Source organism: Nelumbo nucifera, chromosome 2 (genome assembly GCF_055504915.1).
Source record: "Nelumbo nucifera cultivar China Antique chromosome 2, China Antique-T2T, whole genome shotgun sequence".
NCBI lineage: Eukaryota > Viridiplantae > Streptophyta > Magnoliopsida > Proteales > Nelumbonaceae > Nelumbo > Nelumbo nucifera.
In genome coordinates this window covers 39,621,821-39,640,295 of record NC_142650.1, presented here as the reverse complement: position 1 = coordinate 39,640,295, position 18,475 = coordinate 39,621,821, and the positions used below count along the sequence as shown (strand labels likewise).

Below are 18,475 nucleotides of genomic sequence, written 5' to 3'. Positions count from 1 at the left end.
TACACTTAGGTTACTTGAATGAAAAAAAGGATGAAGTTATAATACCAACAGAGGGAGAGGCATTGTTATTGTGGGATTCTAGATGAGCAAAGAGGCACCTCATGTGAGTAAATTCTTCCTTAGTAGTATGGAGATCTACTTGAGGAGAATTCTCAGTTATAGTAGTAGAAGGCTTAGCATAAGACATTCACAACATTATGAACACTCGGCTTCTAAGACTACATCCCCTTCATGAACCATGAAGGAAAACCATGTAACTTAAAACAGGTCTCTTCAGTGAACCAAGTACCCTTACAATAGTCACAAGCCAAACGATTCTTATCTTCTTTATTAATTACTTGCTTTTCCCAATGTTTTGCTTCCACTAACCACAGAAACAAGAGCAAAACACTCCAGTTTTCATAGCAACTCCTAGAGGCCTCTTGCTGAATCTCATCAATGGGTAAGATATCTTCCCTTCCCAACAATTGCATCCCAATTATGTCAAATTATGGATTCAGCATTTTCAACATCCCTTCAATGATTAACCTTGTAATAATTAGGGCTATAAGTCAGGCTGCCCAACTTGAATAATTTCAACTACATTAGGCTCGAGTTAGGGTTTGGTTCCATTGAAAATTTAATAAATTCCCAACCCAATCTGACCCAAGTTGCACCCCTAGTAATAATCCAACTTCCCCCCCCACACACGACTTGTAGGGCAGCATAATAAGCAGGCAACATCATCTCCCCTTCTCTAAGATTGGCAGTGTCCTACCTGAGCTAGAAGATCTTGGCCCCATTCCTTCTCTCAAGATAAGTTCTATTGATCCTCTCCCAAATCCCGGTTGCAATCTCAAGAAACATGAGCCCATGACTGATTTGGGAGGTCATGGAGTTAAATAACCATGATGTGATTATCATATTTTCCTGCTCCCAAACCTCATACATAGGATCATATTCAGCCAGTTTCTTTGGTCCTCCTAGTTAAGTTTCAAAGTGCCCCTTCCACTAATATAAACTTTTACAGATTGTTACCATTTAAGGAAATTAGTCCCACGTAATTTAACTGTAGCATTTTGAGACTAGTGTGTTCTCCAAGAGAAGAAATGATTCTCTATTGGTTGATGTAGAGGCTAACCTAGAATTAAAGAATTCATGGGCCATCTCCAATCAACACCAATACTATTTAGACCAAAGAAATCAGGTCCTAAAAAAATATGGAGGACATACTGAAAGACCAGATCTATTCCATCAACATCTGATAATGGCAGCAAAATAGAACCGGGAGAAAAATCCCAAATATTCATATCTCCATCAAAAAAATGTGAAAGAAATTTCTTTCAACAGAAAAAAAAAGGTGCAATCAAGCCCCAATTGATCCAATAGCCTTCTGATCATCACATAAATCTTCCTTAAATCAATCCTCGATGAACCTATATCAATCTTATACACTGTCTTCTCATCACCTGCTGCACCCCTGTATGAACTGCAATTTTCATTGTTCATGTTTTTCTAACACCCAAAAGAACAAGATTCCTGCTTTGTTTTAGGTGTAGTGGGTATTAGAATATTCTAGATTCAAAGAGAAGAAGAAATGACAGGAGAAAAAAAGAATGTTTGGCAAAAGTTGTCAGTGGTGGCGCCTAGACCGACTTATGGGTGTTTAAAAGATGCAAAAAATTACATAATTACCCCTAATGACAATATATTAAAATAAACAGTCCTACCAACACTCCCCCTCAAGTTGGGCTGTATATATCTATCATCCCCAACTTGGTACAAATGTCGACATGCTGGATACTTGCAATTTTGATATGCTTTGTTCTCTCATGCATCACAGAATTGTGGGCTATATATCGCTGCTTTATTGTCGCAATACAATGACATTGGATGCTAAACTTTGACTCCCAACTCCATAAGCATTTCTTCAATCACAACATTTCAGTCACACTATGAGCCATGGGGCCCTATACTCAGCCTCTGCACTTGACCAAGCAACCACGGCTTGCTTCTTACTTCTCCAAATCAGAAAATTACCCCCAACAAAAGTACAATAACCTGTGATAGATCTTCTGTCATTTTTTCGAAAGATCAATAGAAAATTTTCATTGAACTGAAAAAGAGGTACAGTACAAAACTTTTGGTTGTCAAGTTGACAAACCAAGCAAAGGTACATCATTCAAACTGAAAATAAATCTTCATTACAGGGCTGTAACTCAAGAGTACTCCAAAAGTTTTCTAACATATCAGCTTTGTTCACTGTGTCAAACTCTAGAAGCTGTAGCCAATCTAATATCAGATTACTCACTGCAACTACCAAAAGATCAATGGTCTTTGTCTTATCTTCAAAAATCCTTCTGTTCCTCTCATTCCATATAGACCAGCAAACTGCAAATGGAATGCAGCTCCACATGATTCTAGCTTTCTTGCTTCCTCTGAATTTTGGCCATTTGGAGAAGATTTCTGCTGGGGATGAAGGTTGAAAGACATGGACTCCAAACAGAAATGAGAAGAACTTCCAAATGAAATTTGCTGCACTACAAGAAAAGAACAGGTGCAGTACTGTTTCCTCCTCCAAGTTGCATAAGTAACAGAAGCTTTCCATGTAAAACCCTCTGTTCTTCAAATGATCTGTAGTAAGAATGCTGTCATGTGCTACCAACCAAGCAAATGCCCTATCCCAAGCCATTCTCATCTTCCCAAAACCTCTTCTGTCATCAACTGAACCTGCCCAATCAACATCAGTAAATGTCTCCACCCTCAAGTGGCCATGCTTGGAGAAGAGAATGCCTCTACTAGGGAACTTCTTCAGGTACCTAAGAACTAGCTCTGCTGCAGCAAGATGAATGGCCTTGGGTGCATGCATATACTGATTTAACACTCCAACTGCATATGTTATATCAGGCCTAGACATAGACAAGTACAACAATCTCCCAATAAGTCTTTGAAACCATCTCATGTCAGAGAGAGGCCCACTACCTTCTTCCCCAAGTTTGTAATTAACACCAATTGAAGTGTCTGCTAGTTTGGTTCCATGTTTACTGGTGTCCTATAGGATATCTAGGATGTACTTCCTCTGGGAAATAAAGATGCCCTTGTCTGACTTTGCAACTTTAATCCCAAGTATTAGGGGGCCTAAATCTTTAACTTCAAACTAAGTTCCCAAAAACTTCTTCAGATTCTAAATCTCTGACTCCCAATTCCCTGTAATAACAAAGTCGTCCACATAGACAATAAGAATAGCAACCATATCACCTCTCTTAACAAAGAGGGTATGATCACTCTGACACTGTCTAAAGCCAACTTGCTTGATTGCATTATTGAACCTACCAAACCAAGCCCTAGGAGATTGTTTCAGACTATACAAGGACTTCTTGAGACGACAAACTTTTCCTTTTGTTTCCTTTGAAGAAAATCATGGAGGTTTAACCACGTACACTTCCTCCTTAGGATCACCATTTAGGAAGGCATTCTTAACTTCCAATTGATCTAATTTCCAATCAAATATCATAGCAAAGGAGAGAAGTACACAAATAGAGTTCATCTTAGCAAGTGAAACAAACATCTCCGTATAATGAACTTCATGTTTTCCATTGGCCACGAACCTAGCTTTATACCTTTCTATTGAACCATTGATGCGATGCTTAACTGTAAAACCTATTTGCACCCATAGGTTTTTTTTTTTACCCTCAGGAAGGTCAACCAAATCTCACATGTAATTCTTACAAATAGGATCAATTTCCCCTAGCATGACATTCTTCTACTCAGGAGAATTTAGGGCCTCTACAAAGAATAGAAACACTGGAAATAGCAGAAAGGAAAGAACGATACGTAGGAAACAAGTTACTACAAGTGGTGAAATGGCTAATAGGGTGCTTAGTGCATTAACAAGTACAAGTGGTGATGGCATGTGGGTCCCACAACATACAAGGACACCCTCTCACTCATCCCTTGAGAAATTTAGAAACCTACTAGGACTGGTTTGTCCAATTTTGCAAGTTTCATAGTTAGACTAGAAACTTGACTAGTTTTGACTAGTCATAGTTGGACTGAATTAACTAACTAAAACCCAGCCTTTCCCAATTTGATTAGTATCTTTCTAGGGTTTAGAGAATACTTAATAGAAGCCTATTTAAACCCAATAATAGCTGGGAATTAATACCACCAATCAGCTTATGTTCTCACACATATTCAATCCAAAAACCTAGAAAAAACCCTAGGATCAAACTTGTGTTCTTGTTCATCTTTGTTCACCATACTGAACCAGTTTTAGGAAAATGTTTTGGAGGTTTTGTTTCTGGTAAAATCCTCCATTAACAGATGTGATTGAAGCTCCAATTCACTTCTAAAACCTCAAAGGATTGAACTAGGCAATATCCAAGGTTGTGCCATCTTCAACTTGATTCTTGGAGAGAAAAGAGTGTTTTCTCTCATGTGATAGATATAGTGATCTTAATGGCTGATTCATTAGGGTTCTCAAACCCTAATTGAAAAGGTTCTAAAATTGCTTTTCCGCCCCATGTGAATTTCACATCTTTCAATTGGTATCGAGCATTTGGTTTGAATTTTGGAATTTGAAACATGCTCATTCAGACTTGAAATTCTTTGTAGCAGCTTGCACAATTCAGTTCTAGTAATTTCAGCTTGTTTTCTCTAATTCGATTAGAGGTGTGATTAGATCACACCAAGGACTATGTGATCTGATAATTAGGGTTTTTTTTCATGTGATGATTGTTAATTCTTTGTTGTGGTTTGCTGAATTATTTTTTTGTTTAATTGATTATTAAATTTGTATCGTTCAAGGGTTGTAATCATCTTTGGGTGGCTATGTACTTCTAGTCGGTTTTCCGAGATTTTATCTTTTTCATTTTAGAACCAATTTGTATTAGGTCTTTCAGTTGTAAGCACTAGAAATAGGTTCTTTTGTTTTATTTTTGGAAGACCTGAAGGATAATCAAAGCTAGTCTTGAGGGAGATCACGGATCAATGCACAAGATGGAGATCTTGGCTCGATTTGCAAGATGGGATCTTGGTTGAATTGCTCAAAGAAGAAGAAGATTTTGGCCTCACTACAACAGCAGTCTTTTGTGTGCTTTTGTTTGTCATTTGTGGTTGTTTTACTTGCTAATTAGGTCAGATCACACAACTGTAATTTGATTGAACTTGCAACACATCAAACCCTAAATCGATGGTTAGAAATTGTCCACCTTGATAGGCGATTTCAAGCTATAGTGACACATTGCTGTGATTAATTGACATTTAATCAGGGTTTGAGGTGCTGAAACCTCAATGGAATTGGCTCATGTTTACAGCCCAACCCAATAGAGATTAAAGCAAGACAAGCCCAATGATGACAGCAACAGTGTATGGGCCAAATTGCTTCTTGCAACAAGGCCCATAACTTGGACTGTTAAAAGTCACATTTTAGTGACATGGCCAAAAGTTTTAGTGGGCTTGTCGTGTTTTAGTATTAAGTGGGTTGGGCCTCACTTGTTTCTTTAGTAATTTTGTGAAAGGGTTGCTTTATGTGTTTGTGTTTACAAAATAGCATGTACTGAATTGCACATGGCCATAAGAGGTTGGCCATGTTTTAGACTTATTGGTGATTCTAGCTCACTTATATAGAGTCCAACTTCCCAAACTCCATAAAGGATTATTGCATAATCCCCCTTCCATAACTGAGTCCAATTAGATTCCTCCCAAGAGGGATTCTTGCAACCGGTTACCAACTTGGACTCAGTTCTAATTCTAGCTTTATGAAGGCTAGTGGAAGTAACCTTGGTCGAACCTAACCTACACCTTTTGGGATTGCAAATCTGAATGTTCCCTCACTAAATAAAAGTGCATGAGATAGGGATTGGATTTTGGAAGTCATCTCTAAAATCTTTTCATCATTGGTGAGAAAGTGAGCTGAAATAGTAAGTGGAGATGCACCCTAAAATGGGGATATCTACTTGACTATGGATGATAATATATCAATTCATGTGAAGATAGGACATCATAGGCTAGTGGGAGAGGCCTATCTTAAAATGGAAGACTCTTCATAGTACCTTTGGTGTTCCTATGTGATGGATCTACACTTAGCTATTGGAAAAGGTTTAATCTAAAATGCCTATGAACCCTGGTACAATAAAGGCTAGAAAGGAAATTCATCAAATGAATGGCTATAATATACTTCATAGAAAGTGATGAGGTTATGCAGCTGAAACAATTGGCCCCATGCACCTATGTGATTCCTACATTCTCAGAGGTGTGACACACCTCTGTCTTTAAATATGAAGGAATTCTTAGAGATGAATAAATGAGGATGAAACCTTGATAAAATCACTTCTATATGGTAGAGGACGTGGCAATGGCCCTTGGAAGTGCACTTATTGTGTAATGGATGGTCACACAATCAGTTTCTGTTATGATTTAATGGCCCACCATCCATTTGAGCCAATCATGCTATGGCTAGTAGTGATGAGATAAGTGGTAGTTGACAGACTAATTAGACACACACGGCTTCTATAGGTTGGAAAAGTTTGACGGAGGCGGTGAGTATAACATCAAGGAAAAGGAAGAGGTTTTGGAGGGGGAGATTGTTCCGAATAGGGGTCAGAATTCTGACTGGAAGATGGAAGAAGTCGTTGGAACATTAAATACAGTTAGAAGATTCAAAATTCAGAAGATTAAGAGAAGCCAACAGTAAATACCATTTTCAAAGGTTTTCGCAAGGTCAAAGGAGGTTTGTTTGGCCTTGGACTTAACAAGAAAGTAAGGAAACACAAAAGTGCAGCCAGAAGACAACAGGAAGATTGCAATAAAAAAATTAACAAGTAGTTTTGTTGATTCAGAATCCATTGGGGGTTTGGTTTTTCGCTATGGGTCTTGGGTGGGGGTGGTTTTGTTTGCTTTGGGTATCGTACAGGTTTTGGTTTTGGCTTGTTTTCTGTTCATGTGTTGGTTCTTTTCGCTTTGTATGGGGTTTGGATTTTGAGGTTTCAGGTTTGTTGGGAGGGTTTGGCCTATCTGGGTGTTTTAAGCATTAGTCAGGTCCTTTGGGTGTTTTCCTTTCATTCGGGTGATTGCTTATCACCTTTCCTTGTATCCTGTTTTTCTTGTTTTAATATAATTTTTTATCTTAAAAAAAGCATGGAAACACCAAAAATTCAATTCAGATATTGAAAAGTATGTCTATGAAATGTCAATGAGATGGCACATTAATTCTTTAACTGAGGTACATCTCATAAAGATCACGACTAATTCAACTAAGATAAGTAACAAATAGTTTAAGGCTATTTAAAGCAAGCAATGGAAAAGATAGAACCAAAATATCCATTGCATGGAATACAACTAGTATAACAAAACCAATCAAAACAAAGAGTAAAGCATAAAAAATAATTTACTTTTAAATTCAATAATGAACAGTATCATTAGCAACAAGATCTAGGCAAATGCCAGGTGCACACCAATTATGGTTCCATGAAGAATTCCAGAAGGAGGAGCTGTAGTTGAAAGCTCAAGTTGCTCTTTCAGAAACAAATATGTATGGCCCATCATCTCATCAATCTCACCATCAAATTGAAAGATGTGTTTACTAACATATAATGCTGTGTATCTCCTGAAAATAAGATTTCCAACATTACACTATTACATTAATCTCACCATTAGAATAGCACTCATCTTAACCAACTACAGAAAAAATGTTTAAAAAATAAAAAGTTGACTTAAATAATGAGTTACGAAGGAGAACATAAAGAAAATATTAGCTGTCTCATCACCTTGCCTGCCTCTACAATATATAAAGGTTCAGGAAAATCACCAAGAATAAGAAAGATAGGAGAATATATAGGGAAAACTAAACATCCCAACAAGGTTCAGAGTATTGACACACGATACACCCTGTATCGGGCGTATCGTATTGTATTAGCAGGGTGCCGATTGCCTTTTTTAAGGCTAACCCCCAAACTCTTTATTTTATATGTTAATCCATGCTTAAATCTGTTGGGATAAGGCATTGATGATAATGATGATGATGAATCCATGCTTAAACCTACCCATTAGCCCTGTTTTTGAAAAAAAAAAAGTGTGGTACAAAGTACTGATACACCCCTTCTGCTGTGTCAGTGTGTATCAATACTTTGAACGTTGCATCCCAAAAGGGTCACACATGTTTCTCTTTCCACTCTCCATTCATTGAGCAAATTTCAGCAAGAGATCTCCTTCCCACATGTCAAATCTCAAATGTAAACCTTGTTAGAGGGCCTCTGTATGAAGAATACTGATAAGGAGAGATCCCTGAAGGACAATGCCAAATTGCAGAACTCACACTTGATCTGGGCTCCCACTTCTAGAAGAAAGTTAAACGATTGGAAGGTAGACCAATTGGCAAATCTAATGGGCAGGGTATCCTCTATTAGCTTCGATGGTCAATCTAGGGATATGAGAGATTGGATACTGGAAAAATCAGGAAATTTCTCGGTTAGGTCCTGCTATAAAGGCCTTGTTCACCCTTTTACAAAGGTCTCGTGGTCTTGGATTTGGGGTATTCAGATGCCACTGAAGACTGCTTTTTTTCATATGTTCTGCTGGTTGGAGGAGAACCAAGACCACTGATAACTTAGGCTATGTTTGGTTTGAAGGAAAAGGTAGGGAAAGGAAGGGAAAAACAGGGAAACCAATACAAGGTTTCCCTACCTTTCCCTACCTTTCCCTTCCTTTTCCTTCAAGCTAAACATAGCCTTAAGGAGGCATGGATTGGGACCTGGAACCACTCCGTTGCCTTCGTAGACAGTCCTCTGAATCTGTCTCTAACCTGTTAATCCACTGTCCTTTGTTGTTTCAGGTTTGGTGCCACTTTCTTAAGCTGTTGCAGAGACAGTGGGTAATTCCACCTTGTAGCTGACTTGTTATCCAGTTGGAAAGTTAATAGTTTCTAAATTAAAGGGAAAATGCTACAGAAGTTCTTGCCTTTTTTCCATCTGCTGGACTGTGTAGGAGAGAAACAGCAGAATCTTTTCAGGGTAAAGAAGCTTCTTTGGAGATCATCATAGGGAAGATAGAATGGACTCTTGTGAAATGGGCCCAGGTGCTGAGTTTGTACTCTTGTATCTCAGTTAATGAATTGAGGAATAACTGTGCATCCTTCATTTTTTATATGAATGTAAAGAATGACTACATATGGTTATACTTTTTGTTGATTTATCTGTAATTACATTTTTCTACGAATTGAGGGCTCCTTGCCGTCCTTTATATTAATACAAATTCCTTTTTTCACTTACCAAAAAAAAAAAAAAAAGAAAAGATTCATCTTCTGAGAAAATTAATTGTTATGACCTAAAATGTTTAGAATAGAGAACAAGGTATAAATGACTTAGGTGGTAAAAAAACCAAGGATAGAAGTTAGTATTGCTCTTCATGGGTAACTGTGTTTTAGGTATGTTAGGAAAATTATATATGAACATATGCATACATATACACACATCATATGTACATATTTTCCTTTAACAGAGAAAAAAGAAAAAAAGTTCTTGTATAGAAAACTCTTTTTTCCATTAAATCTGCAGAGCTACATTATTCCATTAGTTGCAAATCCTTCATCCCTCATTCTCTTGCAATGCACATACAAGAGAGACCAACCACATGTCAACTTTTTCCAAAAGGTATTAAGTACCAAACAATGTTCAAGAAAACATGACTATACCTCAAGCAACAAACCAAATGTGAAGATATCAAGCTTATCCTAGGATATGGAATATATGCGTATACACACACATACATGCATGCATATATACATACACACACACATGCATGTACATGCATATATGTATACATTAGGTTTTCTAGTCATGTCAAGTAGGAAGTTTCCTACACAAACCCACCTATTTCTGCCATGTTGGAAGAGGGAGGGTGATTCCTCTGGCCAGTCCACACTGCCATCAAATGGATAGGCCACATGTAGAATCCTTGAGTCTATGCCATCCCCATATCCTACCTCATATTGGTAGTTTTCATATTATCATAGACGATCAGTTAATATGAAACTTACCTAAAGGCTTGCTTTGCACATGCGGCAAGGCCTTTTTTGACTGAAACTTTTCTATGAATAGATGGTGGGGACAGGAATTTGGAGACTCCTCTTGAGCTCCAAACTACTTTGCCACATGAATGATTCCATGGTTGTATAGAAGTTCACTAACCAACTAGCAAATCCACTCTGTATATATGTACACTTTGCCACATGTGCAAAATAAGCCCTCCTTTAGTCTATGTCATCCCTATATCCTACCTCTTATTGGTATTTTATATATTTATTCCTTGAAGTTTGTAATACATTTAGTATCTACCACTATATATTTATTCCTTGAAGTTTGTAATACTTTTAGTCCACATGATTTCCTTAATGCTGAAGTACCCAGCCCCTTGTCCATCAAACCGGAAAAAAAAAGTAGCAACGCCCTCCTTTGCATAAAAAGATAAAAGATAGATACATAATTCTAGCTTAATCGAAGTCCTTTTTTTATCAGCAACACAGAAAAAGATGGCTGGTTGCCACATCTTTCACTCTTTCTGGCTGCAATGATCTTCTCAGGTGAGTCTCTCGGCTCCGGTAGATTGGTTTGAGGCACTCTTTCCAGCCATTGAGCTTTCTTTACCTTTTTTCCTCTCACTCCCTAACCCAAAACCTTCTTCTTCCTCTTTCTTCCCTGCCCAAAACCTTCTTCCTTTTCTTTCCTGACTTGTCTTTCCTTTGCAACTGTTTGCTCTCCTCTAAGCGTTTTTCCTTTGCTCACGACTCCACTCTTCTTTCCACTCTTCCAAGCGCTTTTTCTTCAAACCATTTTCTTTGGCTGGAGATGAGACACTCAGAATCATGGAGTCTCATAGAGGTCTTGGTTACCTCGCAAGAGATTCTGAGTTGGTTTTGTTCTTTCATTGAAAATGCACTTAGTAGCAGTTCAAATAGGCTTTGGAACAAATTCTCAGATCAAGGACGTTCTTTCTTTACAAAAACAAGGCAAAAGGATGAAGGACATTACTTGGTTTTGATTGATTTTTTCGGCAATAGAAAGTCGAAATCTGTTTGCATTCCTTTTGGCAAACAGGGGAATGATGGTTATGCTTTCTCAAGGAGCTACGAAAATACAAGGGGGGATTGCTATGTGGAGATCTGGGATGAAACCTTGGTGTGCAAAGTTAAAGAGAAGGCTAACTGAATTGTTGAGACAGAATTTGATTGTCGTATTCAAAATTAGTGGCCAGTTTACTTTGCTACCAGTGGGAGAAAGGGTAGCAATGGTGTTATGCCTGAGGTTGAAACAAAAGACTTTCCAGTACCTCAAACAATGGGGTTTTACTATGCAAGGCCAGTTCAAACTAAGTCCTTGGAAAAAGGAGGTTAATTTGGCAAAGGGAAACATTGAAATCAGGGTAAGGGGTCTATCATTCCACCTCTGGAATTTACCAATTTTTAAAGCAATATGAGATTGTTGTGGTGTTTTCATGGAACTCTGCCATGAAACCAGCATCCTACAAAATTTACGATGGGCGGATTTAAGAGTTAGAACAGATACCCCCCAACTAATCCTTAGATTGATTGAAGTTACATGAGGTGGCAATTGAGATTTTTGGGGGAGTAGTAGCAGAGGAGCCACCTTGTCAAGCTTTGGTGACTCTTCTTGCATCTGCATTGGCAAAGCTTATCATGACTGAGTTTGGCAATGACCTTTATAGCGTTCACCTTTTATTTTTTTGATCAGAAAGAAAATTGGATTATATTAAACTGATAATCTGGCTATTACAAAGACATGGTGTATCCACCTATAACAATTCATTCCAGTCCCATTTCGGAAATATGAGTTACAATGGTGCCCAAAACATCTGTTGCCTATATACCCCTTGCTTTGCTAGAGTGCCAGCCATCCCATTTGCCGTCCTTCTGACCCACTTGAAGGCTATATTCAGCTCCTGTGTGATGTTCTCTATTTCCCTAAATTCATGCATGCATATCCATGGTACAAGCTGCTTGTTTTTAGCCCAAGAAATTAACAGTTTTGAATCTCCCTCTACTTCCAAAGACAGAAATATTGATTGTTTGCTATTCTTAACCCCTGTAGTAATGTCATTAGCTCAGCCTTTAGTGAATATCCTAACCCCAAAGGTTCAGAAGATACCCAACACTTTTCCGTTGCAATCCCTAAATACTCCTCCAATACCAGCCACCCCCGTGATTCCCATGGAGCTTCCATCAAAGTTTAGTTTAATTTTATTAGCCTCCGGGGGTAACCACTCCATAAATGCCTTTTCCTTTTCTTTGGATAGGAGGCCACTTCAGTCCATGCCCTTAAGACATCATTCACTAAGAATTGTTTGAATAGATCAAGTGTCTTTATCCAATGTGCAGTTCTGATTTTGATGGCCCTCAAACAATTCCTCTTTCGATCTACTCTTTTCATTGAAACCCCCCCCCATTCCTTTCCTCCCAAATAGTCCATACTGCTGTAGCCCTAGTTGCTTTCCACATAATTCTTCCTCTCTTCTTCAGTTGCCTTAATAAAGATGTTAGTTACAACGTTCACCTTAGACCTCCAAAAGACAGAGCGGGTGTCAAGGTAGGAAACCAGAATGGGTGTCACTGTTCCAACCGGTGTTTGATTGTCTGTGCTTTCCCGAAGAAGGAAAGATGCATAGAATAGAAGAAAAAGGTTTGGTCAAGGGTGCCCAAGAGAGAAGAGACATGTCTCTGTCTTTCTCAAAGGGGCCAGAAGGTGGGGGTCAGGAGTTTGGGGCCCACCATGGAGAATAGATTTTTAAGAGTTGCACCAAGTGGCCCGGGTAGTATTGGTTCGGGTAAGGAGCAGATCAGGGTAGCTAATTGGTTGAACCAGTGTAAAGAGACTGGGCCAAATGGGTCCTAGTATCTTCTCTTGTAATATCTTTTCTTTTCTTGTAGGCTAATGGGCCTGTTATTTCTTTTTGTTTAATCTCTTTATGTTACTGCCTAGCTGGCTGCCCACTTAAGGGCATACTTGTCATTACTCTAACATTAATCCTTAATAAAAAAGGATTAGAGGAGAAAGGGAAGATAATTCGAACCTTTCTTCTTCTTCCTTCTCTTTTCGACATCTTCTTCTCTTGTACTACTGCTCTTACTTCTCTTCCTTTTTTCCCTCTAATCTTCAAATTTACACCTAATATTTGAGGACTGATTTACATCTTGGTATCAGAGCAGGTTTATTTCTTTCTTTTTTCTTCTTCCTCTTTTCCCATACACCCTTAGATTAAGAGAGTGTATGGAGAGATAGGTTCTCTATAGTTCAGAGGATCTCTGGCCTAGTTGGTAGAGGGTTTGGAGAGTTTAAATCTGGCTGGATATTGCCAAAAAGTGGTGTTGTTCTGTTGCTGCCCAAAACCCTAGCCAATTAGAGATTTTCGAAGGTACAGGTAAAGGTGAAGCTTTGGGTGATCTTGGGAGGTGTCTTTTGACTCCTAAAGGAGGGCAGTTCAGGCTTGGAAGAGATTGGGAAGCTCTGGTAGGAGCGGCTGCATCTTCTCTCTTCCTCCCCAACAGTTGGACGGAGTAAAACCCTAGTTTTCAAGCATCTGGGTTCTGGTTTGACTTCAAGTAAGTTTATATAGACAAAATTTCTGGTTCTTTGATTTTCGTTTGATTAATGGAGCCATACGGAAGTGAGTTCAAGCAAGTGTCGGTTTCCGGCCTTGGCTCGGTAGATTCCATTTTGATTGGTGTGACCACAATCAAGCTAGATGGGACAAATTATCTTGCTTGGGCACAGTTTATAAGAATTTATGTCTGTAGTAGAGGAAAACTCGGGTATCTCACAAGTAGTAAAGTGAAACCCGAAGAGACAGACCCTGAATTTGAGAGATGGATGCAAGAGAACTATACTATCATAGGATGGTTGGTCAATTCTATGCAACCTCATATAAGTCAACATTATCTCTGGATGTCTTCAGCTAAGGAGATATGGGACAGTGTAAATGAGACCTATTCACAAAAGTTGAATGTAACCAGAGTCTATAAGTTGAAAAGTGATGTGAAGAACCTAAGACAGGGGGAGAGGAGTGTAACAATCTACTACTCTATACTGAAATCCCTATGGCAAGAAATTGATGTTATGGAGACAATTGTATGGGGGAGTAAGAATGATGCTGAAATGTATAGGAAGTTGGTGGAGAGAAATAGGGTGTTTGAATTTCTCACTAGACTCAACCCTGAGTTTGACATCATTAGGCAAAATATCCTGACCAGAGATGAGGTTACTCTTTCCTAGGCATACGCTATGATAAGTAGTGAGGAGAGTAAGCGGCAAGTTCAGTTGCAGAGTCCACCTACAAAACACTTTGCACATGTTGGAATAAAGCTAAAGGGTCCTACTGAGAAAAAGGAGCAGATATGTGAATATTGCAAGAAACCGAGGCATACAAAGGACACTTGCTAGAAGCTTCATCCTGAGCTTCTTCCTGATAGGTTTAAGAATAACAACAGCTGTAAGAAGGGCAGTCAGGTAGGAAAGCCTAAGACAGCTAATGTTGCTACAGTACCTGAAGGAGGAAATAAGGAGAGTGAAGAAAAATCAACCATTGAGTAGTTGGCAGCAATGAAGGTGGATTTTGAAAAGTATGGGAGGCTACTAAATCACTTGGAAGCTAATGTTTCTTCATCTCACTATTCCAACAACAACACATCATCTTCATCTGCATTTGCTCACTCAGTATTCATGCTTCAATTTCAGGTAATCATAAAATCCCATGGATTATTGATTCCGGTGCATCAGGCCACATGACCAGCCTGTCTAATCTCTTCTGCTCATACCTTCTCTCTGGCAAAGAGAAAATATCCCTTGCTGATGGGTCTCTTGCTCCCATCTCTGGTAAAGGGGATATAAAGACCTCTGACACCCTTTATTTATCCTTTGTCCTTCATGTCCCTAAACTTAACACAAACCTTTTATCAATTGGCAGCTTAACTAAATCTATGAATTGTAGCATAACCTTTTTTCCCACTCATTGTGTTTTCCAGGACCAGCAATCTCAGAGAATGATTGGGAGTAGCCATGAGGCAAACGGAATATACTTTCTGGACACACCGGATAGAGCTTTTGGACCACCTCATGGAGTTCCCTTAGAGTCAGTTTTGCCAGTCTGTTAACAAAGTCTTGTTATGTCACTTTTGGTTTGGTCATTTGTCATTTTCTGCTTTGAGTCATTTGTTTCCAGATATGTTTAAGGGAGTGTCTTTATCGAGTCTTCATTGTGAGTCGTGTGAACTGGCAAAGCATTGTAGACATTTTTATTCAGTAAGCAATAAAAGATCTCTTTCTCCTTTTCATATTGTTCACTCTGACGTGTGGGAGCCATATCATTTGCCAACTATGGGGGGTTACAGGTACTTTATCCTTTTTATTGATGACTACTCTCGTTACACTTGGATTTATCTCATGAAATCCAGGGATGAAGTACCAGCTATTGTGCAAAAATTTCATGAACTCATCCTCACCTAGTTTAACACTCGGATCAAAATATTCCGTTCTGATAATGCTAAGGAGTATTTTGAGAAAACCCTCTCCGCCTATCTTGAAACTTTTGGGGTTATTCATCAAAGTTCTTGTTCCTACACTCCACAACAGAACGGGGTGGCGGAAAGGAAGAACAGACATGTAGTTGAAGTTGCCAGACCCCTCCTGTTTGAATCCCGTGTTCCTATAAAATTTTGGGGAGATGTTGTTCTTACTGCCACTTTTTTGATCAATCGTATGCCCACCCAGGTCCTTAACTTCAAAGCCCCCTTTAGCCTTCTCTTCTCGGATGAGGATATTTTTTCTCTTCCTCTCCATGTTTTTGGGTGCACTTGCTATGTGCATGTTCATAGTCATCAAAGGCACAAGTTTGAACCTAAGGCTTGTAAATGTGTTTTTTTTGGGATATTTTTTTTTTTATCAATAACACTTTCATTAAATCATTAGTAGAAAATTTACAGGAGGAAGACAAACACACTTATCTTCCAAGAGCCACTAAGAGCCTCATAAAAGGAAGAAAAAAGAAGAAAAAGAGAAAAGAGAAAAGGATATACTAAAGTTATAGCTTAGCCCAAAACAGTGAATCCCTTTCTACCCCTTGTTTAGCTAAACCGTCAGCTAGGGAATTAGCCGATCTTTTAACCCAACATGTCTTAACTTCCATCTCCCGCACCAGCCACATGAATTTCCTCCTCTCATTGTTCTGAATCCCCTTCAATTATGAGTTTCTTGATGTTCAACTCCTTAGCTTTCCGGACTCCTTGCATAACTGCAAAGATCTCAGCTCTAAGGGAGTCACCCACTCCAATTGGGCCTGAGAACATGGCAGAGATGACCCCATTTTCGTCCCTAAAAACACCTCCAATCCTCGATTTCCCCTACTGCATCCATCAAAGTTTAATTTCAAGAATCCACTAGGTGGGGGAGTCCAAGCCACATTCATTACTGACTTGGTCTGTGTGCAGTTTGCAATTTCACCCCACTTCCTCAACATGTCATCCACAGTGTAATCTGTGAATAGTGCCAAATATTTCAGCCACTGTACCGCCCTAATATGTATGATAGCCCTCAGATCTGCTGCTCCTCTTTGGGTTTCTGAGAATATCCTGGAGTTTCTTTCCTCCCACAATGTCCAACATACTGCAGCCCTTAGTCCTCTCCACATTATCCTTCCCCTTTTTATCCGCCACCTGAAAAAGGTAAGGGAGAAAAGGCCCTGCAAGTCTGATGGGGGATTCCAACTGCATCCAAATAAGGAGGAAGCCCAATCCCAAATTGACCTCGCAAAGTGGCAAGACACCAGTAGGTGAAAACCAGTCTCCCCATCCGCTTTACATAAAACACACCACTGAGGTGACAAGCAAATATTGGGTATCTTCTTTTGGAGTAGATCACTAGTGTTGATTCTTCCCAGATAGGCTTCCCAACAAAAACTACCAACCCTAGGAGGTATTGCTCTGCACCAAACCTCACCAACAGGGAAAGGGGGGAAGGTAGGACTGGTGGACTGACTTAAGACTTTGAAGAACGAGGCACAAGAGAAGATGCCATTGGGGGTAGATGTCCAAATTCTAGAATCCACCCTAGTGGGGTCTAAGACAACGTTATCAAGAAGTGCAATAAGGCTCGAAATACTGTCGAAGTCTGAGTCCCTCAAATCCCTTCTTAAACCCAAGTTCCACCCAATCCCAGAAGTGGAAGAGGACGGAGTGATGAAAGACAAAATCGGCTCATTTTTCAAATCAGAAAGAGCATACAAAGAAGGAAATTGATCCTTTAAAGGGGCGTTCCCCACCCAGGTTTGTTCCCAAAATTTTATGGAATTACCAGAATTCAAGTCATACCTGATATTAGGGGAGAAAACTGGTAGCAGGTCATGAATGGCTTTCCAAGGAGAGTTGCTTGTGGTCCTAGCTCTGATTCCAGCGTCGCATCCATTGTCCTCCAGCCCATGTATACTTGTCACTATTCTAGCCCATAGCTTCTCCTTCTCCATAGGGAACCTCCACAACAACTTCCCCAACAGAGTCATATTCCTTCTCCTGATACTCCCAAGCCCCACGCCACCACAAGACTTACTCCTACACACTATCTCCCAACTAACTCTGTGATCCCTCTTCTCCTCTCCTGGCTCCCATAGGAAATCTCTCATGAACTTCTCTAATTTGTTAGCAACCTTCACTGGGATTTTAAACACCGATAGGAAAAAGATAGGGAAAGTTAGCAAGTGTGGCCTTAATTAGTGTAATTCTCCCACCGAGAGAGAGGTAGTTCTTTTTCCAGGATACCAGTCTTTTTTCAAACCTTTCCACCACCGGGTTCCAAAAGCTCTTTCGCATGGGATTATCACCTAATGGCAACCCTAAGTAGTTCAAAGGCCACCCCGAAACTTCACACCCCAACATTTCAGCACTCTCCCTGAGCTCTCCCTCCTCCAAGTTCACCCCCACTATACAACTTTTCCCAAGATTAACTTTCAAGTTAGACATTTGCTCAAACAGTTGTATCACCAACTTCAAGTTCCTGATAGAGCTCACATTACCGCCTTCACAAAATAGAATCGTGTCATCAGCAAACTGTAAGTGAGTGAGGGGGGTTTCCACCCTCCCAACTCTCCAGCCTCTAATGAGCCCCCTAGAATCTGCTCTGTGAATCAGTTTCCCCAAAACCTCCGCAATTAGAATGAACAAGAAAGGAGACAGGGGGTCTCCTTGTCTTATACCCCTACTGGCTGGAAAGAAATCTACCACCATCCCATTCACTAGTATTGAATAATGACAATTCCTGACACAACCCATGATCCACTTGCACCATCTAGACCCATGACACAACCCATGATCCACTGACACAACCGATGACACAACCCATGGAAAGAAATACCCCATGTTTTTTTGGGATATGCTTCCACACAGAAGGGATATTGCTGTTTTGATCCAGTTAGTGGCACCCGCTTTGTATCTCGAGATGTCACA

General features: G+C 39.6%; 1 protein-coding gene across 1 annotated transcript in view; it reads right to left on the bottom strand.

Moving 5' to 3' along the window:
• Positions 1-18,475, bottom strand: part of LOC104599170 (uncharacterized) — a 45,099-nt gene that overhangs the window by 12,692 nt on the left and 13,932 nt on the right. Inside the window, exon 3 of the mRNA XM_010261590.2 lies at positions 7,434-7,585. Coding sequence (XP_010259892.1) covers positions 7,434-7,585 — 152 coding nt within the window. The remainder of the gene's footprint in view (positions 1-7,433; positions 7,586-18,475) is intronic.